Source organism: Hibiscus syriacus, unplaced genomic scaffold (genome assembly GCF_006381635.1).
Source record: "Hibiscus syriacus cultivar Baekdansim isolate YM2019G1 unplaced genomic scaffold, ASM638163v2 tig00110020_pilon, whole genome shotgun sequence".
Lineage (NCBI taxonomy): Eukaryota > Viridiplantae > Streptophyta > Magnoliopsida > Malvales > Malvaceae > Hibiscus > Hibiscus syriacus.
The window spans coordinates 1,572,449-1,587,058 of NW_024062568.1; the positions used below are offsets into that span (position 1 = coordinate 1,572,449).

A 14,610-nucleotide genomic window follows, 5' to 3' on the forward strand; every position below is an offset into this window, starting at 1 on the left:
ACATGAGAATTCGGATATTTATGGATATTCCATCTATTTTTTTTATACTTAAATAATATAAATTGTTTACTACTGAAATAATTCGAAGTTAAATTCGGATATTAATCTATCTTCGAGACAGGCACATGAAGAATGACCAAAGGTACTTTATACAGAACCTATCATGTAATGTTGTAAGATGGAAGGAAGACTGCAATGTTGTAGAGTTAAGAGGACCAAATGTAAGGGATAATTTCAGACTCCCGGCTGCGAGTCGAAGTAACGTGACTTATGCGGAAATGGTTGCCGATGATGAATCGTCTCCGCGGAGTAAGTTATTTGGAATGCAATGTGAAAATATATACTATTTTCCTATCAAGAAATCGTAATGTCATTTTGTTGCAGGACATGGAGGGGAGGGCATTAGGAAATCCGTCTCACGTTCATCTTCAGCACCGAGTATTGCCGGTACTAGAGCATCGGTTTCGGGTTGTAACGAACCAAAGTCCTTGTCCTTGCATGTTCATGATGAAGAACACGGTACAACTACAGGGCCAGAAACGGGAGGAGAATATTCCCCAGTATCCATCGATGAAAGCGGAGACCAAAAAAACCAGCATAGTCCGGATGAAAATTCGAAGCAACATAACCAAAACGATGATTGGATGGGGGGAAATCCAGTGGATCAAGTTTTCAAAAATTCCCTTTGCTCAATATGCAAAAATCTAAGGCCGAGGATCGGATGGATGAGAGACTTCACGTATGCAGAGCTCGTAGCTGCTACAGAAGGGTTCCATGCTAAGAACTTCCTATCCAAAGGTGGATTTGGATCCGTCTATAGGGGAGAGATCAATGGGATGAAAATTGCTGTAAAGCAACACAAGTACAACACAAGTCTCCAGGGTGAGAAAGAATTCAAATCCGAAGTTAACGTGCTTCGGACGGCGAGACACGAGAATTTGGTCATGCTGGTTGGTTCTTGCTCCGAAGGAAACCACAGGCTACTTGTCTACGAATACGTCTGCAATGGTTCACTTGACCGTCATTTATCGAGTAATGATTCATTCTACACGACACCTCAGATTTTTACCTCTCTTTTGCGATTAATTATCAACATCTAATCGATGTATGTATGTTATTTCTTGCTGAATTACTTGCAGAGCACTCAAGAAGAACTCTTAGTTGGGAAAAGAGGGTTAAGATAGCACTGGGAGCTGCAACGGGCTTGCAATATTTGCACGAAAACAATATCATCCATCGAGACATAAGACCGAACAACATCCTCGTAACCCACGAGTTCGAACCACTGGTAATAATCAGACTGCATTCATGTCTTCTGCAAGTACATTTGTTGTTTTACCTCAACTTATCGAAGCCCGTAACCGATTCACTATTTCAGCTGGGAGATTTTGGCTTGGCAAGAACCCAACATAAAGGTTCAGATAAGTCATCGGAGACGATAACAAGAGTAGTTGGAACATTAGGATACTTGGCACCCGAATACGCTGAATGTGGTAAAGTGTCGACCAAGACAGATGTTTATTCCTTCGGAGTTGTGCTATTGCAGCTCATCACCGGAATGAAGACCACAGACAAAAGGCTTGGAGGGAAAAGCCTTGTTGGATGGGTAAAACTCTCAATACCGGAAAGATATATACTCGTATCTGACACTGATACAATCCGAAAAACGTAAACTAGGTCCAACTTTTACCAGCTAAAGAGTAACACCAAGAAAACGAGTAATACATAGAAAGGTCACAGAGTTATTCTATTACTGAAATTTTGATCTTCATGCAGGCAAGACCACTACTGAAGGACAGGAACTACCCGGATTTGATCGACGAAAGGATCCTCGATTCACATGACGTTCATCAACTGTTTTGGATGGTTCGAGTAGCCGAGAAGTGTCTCATCAAGGATCCTAAGAAGAGATTATCAATGGATAAGGTAAGTTTTCAACAAGTTTATTCAAATCATGATTCAGTGCTACAATTGATACTTAAGACATCAACATACCCAGATACCCTGTATTCATGTATCAAACGAGTGTCGGACAAAGATACTTCAACAAAAATGAAAAGTTCGAACAAATAAAGAGCACTAACAGATCAATCTTTACCATCCTCTTTGAACATAGATCAAAACAATCTGAATCTTTATTATAAGCAATAATCATTGCAGGTTGTTTTTGCCTTGAGCTACATAACGAATCCTGAAAGCACTTGTAGCATCAAAGATTTCTCACCTGCACAGTCAGATACTGTGAGCAGGGCTCATGTGATTCACAACCGCAATCACGATCGCAATCTCCCGGTGATGAAGATTCAGTCTTCACCATAGAAACTGCCCCTGCAAGTAACCTTAGTCATTTTAATGTTAGACTTCCGCCATCACCGCAAATTTGGAAAACATCGAGCACTTCTGCCTTTTTCGCTAAATCTGCATCCGGCAGTGGGCTCGATCATGAAAGATATTCGTAATGACAATCTGTTTATCTTGAATCAGATTCGTGTCAGTTACGTCGAGGGATTCAGGGAGTTTGATAAGCAATGTTACACTTCTGTGTTGGAAAATTCTACATGGTTCTTGATTCACTGTCAATTAGGACCTTTTTCATTGTTATGAATTAGGAAACATGGATTCAAATCATATCAAATTACCATGAATACTTCAAGAAATATGAAGAACACAAGCAACATGATTGTTCGGATTCCATGCTAAAAGTGCATAGTTATTCCAAAATTATAACAACAGCTTGAATACATTTGTATACCTGAAAGTTCCTGAATGGCATACAAGTATCCAACAGTTCAAGGAAAAAAACTCATCAAAAACAATACGCCAAACATCCATGACTCACGTCATATTAGTCTCATCCCAAATGAACTTTGGTATATCGGGCTCGAATCGAAAACAATTACTGAATGAATGAAACAACAGCAGATCTCAAGGGAGTTTGGGCATTGGACAGACAAAAGGCATATCATTCCATGCACATGAACCAAGGTCCCATTCTGGACTTGAAATAGATGTTCCAGCCGCCATATTCTTGTACTCGCCACTCAAATCATCACCAAGAAAGGTTGCTATGGTATCAGCCATGACTGTTTGGTCCGGATCGTAACGAGAACCCTGTTCAAGCCAATCAGAAGCAAGTAATGTATCAGAGTGACCACTGTCCAACTGAATACGAGCCTCTTTCTGTATCTCTGGTATCAAGACATTGTTAGCTGGTTCAGATTTTCGACGAGACTCTGAAAAAATCAAATTCAAGTTAAAAAAATCATTGAAAAACAATTGAAAGTTTTTTATCATGCATGATTCACTCTTTCACTAAACTTGAAATATTAGTTCAATGACTATCATTAACATCTGGTGAAAAATGTAATCAATTTTGATTATATAAAAGATGGAGCAAAATGAAAATAAAGCATGGTGATAGTGTTGTTAAACCAAGATTTCCTACTAATGACTCGATAACTAGGGCAAGAAATAGGGAAACTATATTAAATTCTCTGTCAATTCAAATAGTTTAGACATCACTGGAAGCTAAAGGATATAAGTTGCTGGAGGCAAATGATCAACTTTTAATAGCGTTAAAGATACTTCTTTTTCTGATAATGAATGAAAAGTGTAAATCGAGTCTCCTTTTTAACAAGTCCAGATCAGAGAGATGCTCACCAGTAAAGGTTTCACCAGATGACGGTTCATATGGCGAACTGCCGCTCGCACTGATACTCATACACTCACTGAAAAGAGAAGAGGCTGAATGACCCAACGGAGAAATAGGCTCACCACAGTTTTCCCAAGCTGTCTTGCAAATGTTGAAATCTGAACCTTCGTTTATATCACCAGGAGTTGTAGAATTTGAACTCTGGTCAGATGGATGATTCTTTGCACCGCTTAGAGTTTTTGACTCGTGAAATATAGCATCCAACAGACCACTATTATGGGGTGAAAGACTATCCGACTCCAGTCCACCGCTTGGTGGTGGTGACTGGATAAAAGCATCAACAGACTCGAGTAAAGGTGGTGAGTAAGATAAAGTGCCCCAGCTACCGAAATCAGTTTCTGGATCTTGGAATGAAGGGAGCTCTAACTTCACAGCCTCCAAAGTGGGCTCTGAAGCAGAGAAATTGCCATTTGGAAGGGAATGGCTTCCTTGGAATACACCAAATGACTGGGAGTTCTTAGCTGCAGGATCTTGTCCAATGGGAAAGGATGCCCCAAAGGACTGAGCAGCCTTGTTTAACATACCATCCTCAAATTGCTCAAACAAGGGGCATTCACTTTTAACAGCACCAGTATAACCAGGGAAAAACGCTGTTGGTCCACGAAGACGCTTCTGGCAATAGATAGTTGGTGACATGAAACTACAATATTGAGAGGAACCTAGGTCTTCCATTAGCATGCCACTGGCTGATATACCAGGAAGTTCAGGGACATAAGGCAAGACATTTTGATTCGCCTTTAAATTGTCAAATACAACATCAGGTATCTCATAGCTGTCGTTCTGCAAGATACCATGAGGTCCTTTATCCCCATCAATACCTGCACTGGTACGGTGACTCTCCTGCAATGCTTGCATGCACACTTCAGGAGGATACAGAGGTAACCCAGCACGTTGACGTCTCTTAATCCGTGTATTCCAATAATTTTTTATCTCATTATCTGTACGACCAGGCAACTGCAAAAAAATAACAAAGCACAGAGAAACTTACTTCAGACACTGAAGGTTGGAAAGATGTCACAGAGCTCTGGAAGGCATAAATTGATATTACTCTGCATCTAGCACAAACAGACTACAACGTGATAAGGAGCAGGATTTTTATAATGTCGACCACTGCAACTGGCCAATAATAGCATTGCTCTTATGTATGAAGACACATTGAAACTCTTAATGAACTTTAATTCCTAAAGACACTAAAAAATACCATCTCCGTTTAATCTCCCTGAAACCGAGGATACTAATCAAAAACACTTTCAACATTCCACAGTGAGAACATAACTAAACCTTAGATCTTTCAGTTAGTTCATTGCTTAAGAATAATGATGGACATATGCTGCAACGGGAGTTCAGATAGAATGAAAAAGTAAAGTATAACTACATACAAAAGGGCAGGGTAGTTCTACAGATATATCTTGATTTGATACAAATTTTAAGTGTCCTTTTTCTCAATGTAATATTTAACTTTATATGAGTTCAATAGTTTTTTATTTAACCATTTAAGAGAATTGCCAGATTCGCAGTAAATGAACTGAACACTTACATGAGCAGCCATCCGAGCCCATTTATTTCCCATCTTTGCATGGAGTTCAATAATCAGTTGTTCCTCTTCTTGAGTAAATGCCCCTTTCTTCAAGTTCGGCCTCAAGTGATTTGCCCAACGTAACCGACAACTTTTTCCGCAACGAAGTAGTCCAGAGTGCTTCTGAACAGCATTCCAGTTGCCTTCCCCGTGTTTCTTCACATAGTCGATCAAAATTGCATCTTCAGCAGCTGTCCATGGGCCTTTCTTCAATGCAACTTCCCCGTCTGTAGATGCTTCGAAGTCACCACCATCGATTAATGGCGATAACATTTGATCCTTAGGGAACATTCCATTTCCCCTCTCATTTTTTGTGTGATCCATCTCTTTGCAATCACACACAAATTGTTACTGACAGGTAACCGTCTAAAACCTAAAACCAGAAAAAGCATTGAAAAGTCAAAAAATTAAAACAAATCGAATAATTAAAAGAAACAGCTCATTTGTTACTACTTTTTATGCATCAAAGAAGAACTAAAAAGCGAGCAACAACAACACTACTCCATTCAAATGTTGATATAAGAATTGCAAAAGCATGCATAAACAGATTAAAATCGATAAAAGGAAAAAAAACTCGCCTGGATAAAATAGGTGCAACCCTATAAATAAAAAAATTATAAATGACAGAGAGAACTCATCATACAGAAAGATTAAAATCAAGTACTCAGGAAACGAAATCACCCTAAAATTCAGCAAACGGAGTCTTAAATCGCTTATCAAATACGAATTCTATTCTGAAAAGGGCGAAATCGTTCCGTTCTTTGGAACTTAAATTAAACCCTTTTGCCTTATATGGAAAGTAGAACATACCAAAGAGACCAATTTACAGAAACAATGAAATAAATAAATTCATTGAAAAATGAGAGTAAAATCAAAATTGCATTTAATGCACTATAGTTCTCTCACAAATAACACCAATCATATATCAGTAATAAATAATTTTTGCAGATGAGTGACTTAGACTTCAAGCTTAGTTAACATTTTATTTATACTAGTGTATTCTTTCAATAAATACAGTAGTTGAACATTAATTTGCAATTGAAACTGATTAGCAACAAAACTATTAAAAAAACTAAATTTACAATAAATTAACCCAAATCTATCAATTTCATTCAAAAAGCACAGAAAAAGAAATTAAAAGAAGTAGTAATTCAATTACCATGCCTTGACAATTCTTTTGGGAGAAACTTCTCAAAATAAAAATCCTTTGAATGAGTTCAATTATGATCCATGATTGAAGTGAGAGCTGAGACAAAAGCGGCAATGGAAACCCTGAAAATCAACCCCCAAAAGAACAGCAGTTATAGAAAATTCGTTGATCTGGAAATAACAATAAAAAAGAGCAAACATTGAAAACTACCGAATCGGCAAAATAACAAAAAGCAAACCTCTTCCTTCTTTTTTCTCCTTTCCCTGAATTTTAAGGTTTTCTGTCTGGGGAGAGAGAAAATGGAAAATTAATTAACAAAAGGAAACTAAAAAGATGAGATAATGAAATTTTCACTTTTAGATTATAATGAGATATTTATCTAATTTGTGTAATTTTTATTATTGTGTTTAGATAATTGTGTACTTTTATAAATTTTGAGATAATTAATAATTTCGAGATTTATTACGTAAACTGCTCTCAATCTAGTGTTGGGGTCATCCTACTATTCTACCTCCCCTTACCCTCATTACATATGGGAAAAATGATCAGTTAATAAGGATTGTAAAAAAAAATCAACAGGTTGTAATCCGATCAAACCAAATTTTCTTAATTGAATTTGAGTTTTTTTTATGGGTAAGACAAAAAATTTAATTTGAATCGTATCAAAGTTAGATTTAAAGAAAATATATCTCGACACTAAATAATTATAAAAATATTATTTCTAGCTACTTATATATTATTAGTTAAGTTTTGAAAAATATGTACAACAGATAATTAATATATGAGATACTAAAATATAGTATCATATTAAATTTTACTTTACTTTTATAATTAGAAACTCTTTAGTTCGTGAACCACACATTAATAATAAACAAATATTAATGTTTCAATTATATTTATATAAACTAACACCAATAATATTTTCAATTTATAAAGCCAAATCATAATTCTGGTCTCTGTAATTTTTTTAAAAAAAATTAGAAAACTAATCTTGACTAAATGAGTTTTTTTAGTCACTTGTTTACTAAGTTGTCATATAAGATTAAAGCGCGTCTAATCAAACGTGTTTTTTAAAAGCACGATTGACTAAGTACGTCTTAGAAATGACACTAATTTTAAACAGGCAATGAGAAATAATTTTTAAATGGTGATATTCGAATAAATATAGTGCTTTTATAAATCAATTAACAATATATATACATTTTATAAATATAGTTGTTAAAACTAAAGTTTTTTAAATATATATATATTTTCTTTTATTATTGTGATCATTTAATAGATTTATCTTTTTATAATTAGTATTTTAATAATCTAACCGTTAAATTCCTCGATATAATTATCTTTATTATGCAAATAAAATTTTGAATCCGTATTATCTTTTATCATGCCGATAAAATATTATTTTTATTAATACATATTTAATGATGGTTAATATTTTTTGTAGTCCTCCTGGTTACTCAATGTTTTGTTTTGACTAATCCGGAACAACTCATGTCGCACGCAACAACATAGATTTTTTATATACATAAAGATTTGAATTTGAGATCTGTTTAAACGATATCAAACAAATTATCACTTGAACCAACCCTGTTAATAATCATAGTTAATTTTTACCTGAAATAAATAAATATTTTTAATTTCCTTTAAATTTTAGACGCATAATCTAAATATATAAAAACATAGTTAAAATATTCAACGGTTGAACGTATCATCACATTTCCAAGACTTGCAGTTTATCAAAAATCACGAGATGAGAGGTACAGACAATGACTCAGTTCGATCGAATTTATTAGATACATTAAACCGTCCATTTTAATTCGATTCAATTCTCTATACTTTCGTACTGATCTTTTGTTTCGAATTTTTTACTTTATTTTATCAAAATGATTTTTTTTTTTTTGCGTTTTTTCCAAGACTCCTACTTAAACATTTCTAAAATAAATAATTAATAATTTTATAACATATATATACTTTTTATTATTTGAAATACATACCGCTTAATTTCCGTTATAAAAAATTCGATTTGGATAACTAAAGTTTTAAAACTTGTATTTCATAAACCATCTAAACACTTCGGTTCGGTCCCATTTTTTTGCTTATCCCTGGGAGTAGTTCAAATGTGAAATCCATTACTATGTTCGAAGCATATTCTACCAAATCAAATAAAACTCGGGATGGTTATCTTCAAACTTAGCCTAATTGGTTCATACGAGCACAATAAGTTCCAAGTTCGAATCTTTGCATACTACTACCTCTACCACAAAACTACAACTAGAGCAACAAAGAGAAGAATATTATTCCTATGTTGTTCCGACTTCTCATTTTTCGGATAGTACTCGTGTCCGACATATGGTAAAACTTTCTATTCCGGATATCATACTTCTAAACTGAACAGTAATGTTAAGACATGAATCATATCCGACACTCACACTTGCTTGGAGTTCGAATAAAATAAATGTAAATTGAAAGCTTTCCAATCCTTGCCCTTGCATATGAAAATAGTCAAATTTCACAAATTTAAGTGATTGAAACAATAAAGACTAAAATACCAACGTTTCCCATCTACAAAGAAATCTTCTAGCATTCACCATTAGAAATTCATCTCTTTGCCAGCTTCAGCTTCCGAGTAGGAAGCTGCCTATTTACTTTCTGGTAATTTATTGAATCATGATTCCATTAACAATGAAGATGAAGTGGGGAGAGATGAAATGCTTACGATTGTCAAAGTTGCTCGCGAATATGGGCCATCGATCTTAACATCGAACCCAAAGTATCTCTCGATACTTGGAATTTTACTTCTTTTTTCCCAGAAGCTGTGTTTGTATCTTGGAGCTGGAAATTTCAAATCAACAAGCAATAAATCCAAAAGATACAAGTTAGACTTGAACTAAAAACAAAAGAATAAGCACTTGAAGCAAGAAGAAGGAGCATAAATCTTACTCCTAAACTCATCATTTGAACCTAGTTTCTATGGGCATGGGCAATATCATCAAAGTGTTGCTACCCAGTGGACCGATTAGACCCCCAATTCTTGCTCCAAACGGTTAGACTGGCCAGTTTGATCAAAACCCATTTTTGAATACACACACACACACATCTAATCCAGCATAGTATAACATAATACATAAACCCCCAAAAAATGGCCAGAAACAAGAAACATCCATAATCAGGGAACAAAAGAATATATAATTATGAATTTTTTTTTAGATGTACAGTATAGCATCTTATATCATCATGATAACACTAAGGTAATTCATATAAAAAGAAATCATCACCAAAAGCCAACTCATTCCAACCCCCCCCCCCCAAACAACAATATATTTTAAAGGAAAACAGGTTAGGGTATGAAGGGTCAAAAGTTAACATTTTCAAACCTTCAAATTTATTACAGCAACTCTGTTGACTGGCGTTGAGAGCTGTTGACTGATGTAAGCCATCGACCGCAACATAGGCTCCAGAGTTACCTTTGTGAGCCTAAACTGCACTTCGGTCTCTCCTGAAGGATTCATGCCATAGTCATGCATCTGCAACAGAGATGAAAGAAAATTATAGCAATAAAAACAATCAAGTCATTGGTGCTTGTTTTGCCAATTTGAAACATGACTGCAAATTCAACAAAGTGAAATGGCCTTTTAGGATGGCATTAGACTAACTACAATTAGTTGTTAGTTTTACGTATACGGTATACCTGTTGTCAAAGAATCTTATATGTGATATATAATTGTATCTTTAATATATAAAGAGAAGCTGAAAAGGAACAGATAAGGAGAAGATAGTTAAACTAGCCTAAATCATTACTCAAATGGGAGTATACGCCGACATACCTTCAAGTTTATAACAGCTACTTTACAAGCTTCCATTGCTTTTTTATTTTCTATAACCCAAGTCATGGATTTAAAATAAGTGAGAACCACCTGCATCCAACGGAAATATAACTCTCACACATTTTTATTAATAAAACATCCGTTAATGCTGAATACAACAATAATCCAAGACATGTATGTCTGAGCTGGTGACATACATATATAATGTATATTAATAAGATATATATAAGATTCTTCTACACATACCGTGCTATCAGGGTGATCAGTATCCTGATGAATAGATGTAGGGACCATGCTAGTTTGATTCAAGTCAGTAAGTGGAGCCTCAATCTCATTAAGATTAAAGCAAGGTGGCACTGCATCCTGCCATGGCCACAAAGATGGGACCATTTCGGAGACTGGAGAACTGTTTTTTTGGCTACCATCTTCATGACTATTTCCACTAGTAAGAGAGCCATTTGTATGACTTTAGCTACATTTTTCTTAGCAAAAGCAATCTTTTTCCCAGCCTCTCTAAGAGCATTGATAGCTGCGTTATATGTCTCTGGGACAACTGCACCTTCTTCTGCCAATTTGAAGGTTTCCCAACATAGGTTATTGAAACGGTTGGTTAGAGTCTCAATACCTTGAAGATCGGCATTTTGCTCATCCAATCCAACCCAAGATTTGGCACTCTTGGTCCACCGCTTTAATATGTAATGGGTTGGGAGGGTAAGAACATTTGTCACAGTGAACACTGTCAATATATGTCTACAAAGAATACCAGAGTATTCAAACATCAGACATGTACAATTTGCTTTCATCTCAGAAACATTTAGCATTACATAGTATGCCTTATGATCATGTTCATATTTTGCAACCCTGTATTTACTGACAATGCCATCACCCTCAACCTTGTTTGCAGTGTACACAAAAGTTTCAACAAGTTCCTCCTGAAACTTTGAGAAAATTTTCTTCGTGTAGAGGTTTGCTGCCTGCTGTTCCATAGGTGATGGTGTCTTCAATACTGGTGTGGTGCAGTTTGTACCACAATCTGCTTCTATTTCCCTCTCTAGAGAATGTTCTAGAGCCCTTTCATATTGCTTAAAGAAAATTAGTATAGTTGTCTGCTGATTTACGTACCCATCAAAAAAGGAGTTAACCCCTTGCTTTGAAGAAAGACTAGCAAAGAAAGTATCACGAAAATAAACTGGTGCCCACTGTTTACGAGCATTATATACTGCCAGAAGCCACTCATTTTTATGGAGGTTGTACTTATCAAGGAGTGTGCACCATGATGATTCAAAATCCTCAATCGACTCTGAAAAGTTTATGCAGCTATAGAGATCGCCATATAATGAAGGATGAGCAAGGTAGACATGAGCCAACCTTTCTTGTCCTTCCCTCAAGATGTGCCACTTGCAAATGCAGTGGCGAGTTTCTGGAAAGACCTGTGCAACTGCTGCTTGTATTGCTCTATCTTGGTCCGTGGTGATGGAAACGGGAGGTCGACCATTCATTGCGGATAACCATGTCCTGAATAGCCAAGTAAAGGACAACTCAGATTCATCTAGAAGTAATGCACAACCAAACAATATCATCTGACCATGATGATTTATGCCTGTGAAAGGAGCAAATGGAACCTGATACTGATTTGGTTGATACATTGTGTCAAAAATAACTGCATCTCCAAAGTGATTGTATGCTGTCCTTGATCTTGCATCAGCCCAGAAAACATTAGTCATTCGGTTATCATCATCAAGCTGTATCGCATAATAAAAACCTGGGTTTTCAGCCTGCATCTTCTTGAAATAGTTCAGCAGATTTTGAGCATCTCTCCCCAGTGTTCTCCTTTGGCTAGGAGGTCCGACATGGCCTAAAGACCCTATATTCCTCACAAGGTGATTAGGTTTGACACATGAGGTATTCCCGACCCTAGTGGCATCACAGGAAGTATGATTTTCATCCACCAAAACACAAACATCAGTAGAGGCATCCAATGTTTCTGAAACATTCTTAGTGGCTCCCGCAAAATGCCTACGAGGTCTAAGGTAATGAACCTGACTAGGAGCAACCATTGAATGATTATGATCCTCAACAAACTTTGTTGCAACCCACTTCTTTCCATCCTTTCTCTCGATCCTAAACATGGCATTACAACTTTCAACATTTTTCCTCTTTAAAACCTCCCTTGAACATGCAAAATTCCACGTCACAATCGGACCGTCAGGCTTAGTACGAGTAAACTGACCAACATTGGTACTAAACCCTAACCGCCTAGCATATCCATCATAAAAAATCTTGCCTTCATCCTCCGACTCGAATTCCATCCCCACATACGGCTTACTTCCGGCACCTCCATCATCGTTCGGATTAACAATCACCTCTGTCTCTGTCGAATTTCCGATTAAATTCCAACTATTATCTCCACCCTTATCAGACTTGACGTTTATGCCCCGGACACTACCCCCTTTCCCCCCTCTCACATCCATGTTATCATCACATACAACAAACAATTCACATGATTTTGCTTCTATTCAGTAAATCTAGCTGTTTAAATACATGGTGATCAATTACAAGCTCATTCAAAGCAATGCCCTATCTAGTAAATGATATAAACTACTGAATTCAAATAAACAAATTAAACCAGTTATTCAATTCTACAAAAGAATTGATGGAAGCATTAATGAAGTGGCAAATGAGATGAGTGACGAAATAACTAAGAAATGGGAGGAAATAATGTGGAAAAAGAAACCCAAAAAGTATTATGAAATCGAAAAGTTGATTTCAGGCAAGAAACTTACAGTGATAGAAAGGGTCTCACTGAAATAAGCTTTTTGATTGATGAAAACTGTTGTTGGTGGGATTGAAGAAGCAATGTTATTTGCTTATTTTATTTATTGGTCTAGTCCTAGAAATTGGGGGTGGAGGAATATGCATTAATTCCTAAATCATAGATCTTAATAAGTTATTTTAGGTATAATTTTTAAATACACAAAATTTAATCAAATATATAATATGATACTTAAATTTTAGTTTGGCATAATTATATATATTTAATTTTTTTTGATAGAAGTCTTTATTTTATTAAAAATAAAAATATTTAAATTATAATAAAAATTTACAATCACAATAGTAAATTAAACACATAATGATGAATCAATAACACAAGAAACTAGTCACTTAAAATTACACAAGGACCGTATAAGAAAAATGTTAAAAACATGACTAAATAAACTCGAACAAAAGATAGATTTGAACAGATCTGACTGTATCGGTAAACAAACAACAAAGAGAATCAAGCTATTGAAAGATCACCGACTAACTATAAATCAAAGTCGAGCGATTTGAAAATATCCACAAACGCAAACCATATATCCAAATCTAATATGAGAGTAAAAAATATAGAAGATAACATGATAACAAAGAAGTGTTATCTTGATTAATTATGATGATGTCAAATCTAAGTCGTCTTAATCAACTGTGGTGATGTCAAATGTAACCCTAAGAAAAAAAATAAAAACAAAGGTCAAACAACCGAAAACATATCATAGAGACGAAGGAAAATAAGTCATAAAGATAAAATTTTTAAAAATTAATAAATAACAAAAATAAACATATGATATGATATAATAAAAAAATGTGATCGACGGTCAATACCAAAAGTAATGTCGTTGTTAATTATAAATATGAATAAGAAAAAAAAAAGATTAATAGTGACTTAAGAAAAAAAAGAAAACTAGAATAAAAGAGATTACTTTTCTATTTAATTTTAACTTTAATTTAGTTATATACATAAAATTTTAATTTTAATTAAATTATACAAATTTATTTGAATAAAATAAAGTTGTATAGTTAAAAAAGATGGAGCATGATGATAAATTTAGTCCTCAAGGTTTAATATAAATATCGATTATTAATACTCTATAAAATAAGTGGTTAAAATTTTAAGGGTGTGTTTGGTTGGGTGAATGTGGAATGGAATCCACATTCCCCGTTTGGTTGGCTGAGAATGTCATTTCCTGTAATATTTTATTATTAATAGTGGATTTTTTGGGGTATATTACTGAGAATGTCATTACCTCCGTTCTCTTAAGTATTGTTGGATTGCCTGTAACCCCCTAGACTCGGCCTATGCGTTTCGACTAAGTCTATTGGATCACATTATGATTCTTTAAGACATTTTTCCGAAACCGTTATTCAATCAATGTAAAATCACATTATAAATGACATGAAATTATAATAAATCAAACTATCAAAACCCAACTTGTAAATATAATACCAATACGTAATAAATTAATTTAAAACATATCTTAAAAATCAAATCACGATAAACCGAATAGTAATAGCAAAAGTGTCATCATATTAA

The 14,610-nt window shown here is 34.9% G+C and overlaps 2 protein-coding genes and 1 pseudogene across 2 annotated transcripts; 1 reads left to right on the forward strand and 2 right to left on the reverse strand.

Moving 5' to 3' along the window:
• Positions 1-125: 125 nt before the first annotated feature.
• Positions 126-2,319, forward strand: LOC120213394 (probable serine/threonine-protein kinase PBL23). Its single transcript, XM_039211556.1, has 6 exons — positions 126-309; positions 385-1,032; positions 1,140-1,288; positions 1,379-1,606; positions 1,777-1,962; positions 2,161-2,319. Exons 1-6 carry the CDS (start codon positions 126-128, stop codon positions 2,317-2,319), a joined length of 1,554 nt encoding a protein of 517 aa, XP_039067487.1.
• Positions 2,320-2,694: 375 nt separating this feature from the next.
• Positions 2,695-6,578, reverse strand: LOC120213177 (transcription factor MYB33-like). The gene is made up of 4 exons (XM_039211319.1): positions 6,448-6,578; positions 5,250-5,661; positions 3,661-4,666; positions 2,695-3,233 (listed from the first exon to the last, which is right to left on the reverse strand). Exons 2-4 carry the CDS (start codon positions 5,610-5,612, stop codon positions 2,926-2,928), a joined length of 1,677 nt encoding a protein of 558 aa, XP_039067250.1. The 5' UTR covers positions 5,613-5,661; positions 6,448-6,578; the 3' UTR covers positions 2,695-2,925.
• Positions 6,579-9,035: 2,457 nt separating this feature from the next.
• Positions 9,036-12,990, reverse strand: LOC120213178 (annotated as a pseudogene).
• Between the last annotated feature and the right edge of the window lie 1,620 nt (positions 12,991-14,610).

Bases quoted from the DNA above. Each gene is read 5' to 3' on its own strand.
- LOC120213394 (XM_039211556.1), top strand. From the start codon at position 126: ATGAAGAATGACCAAAGGTACTTTATACAGAACCTATCATGTAATGTT. The intron at 1,033-1,139 runs GTAATGATTCAT...AATTACTTGCAG, and splicing joins ACTTGACCGTCATTTATCGA to AGCACTCAAGAAGAACTCTT. The intron at 1,607-1,776 runs GTAAAACTCTCA...ATCTTCATGCAG, and splicing joins GGAAAAGCCTTGTTGGATGG to GCAAGACCACTACTGAAGGA.
- LOC120213177 (XM_039211319.1), bottom strand. From the start codon at position 5,612: ATGGATCACACAAAAAATGAGAGGGGAAATGGAATGTTCCCTAAGGAT. The intron at 4,667-5,249 runs GTAAGTGTTCAG...ATTTTTTTGCAG, and splicing joins GGGCTCGGATGGCTGCTCAT to TTGCCTGGTCGTACAGATAA. The intron at 3,234-3,660 runs GTGAGCATCTCT...TGATTTTTTCAG, and splicing joins ATCTGGTGAAACCTTTACTG to AGTCTCGTCGAAAATCTGAA.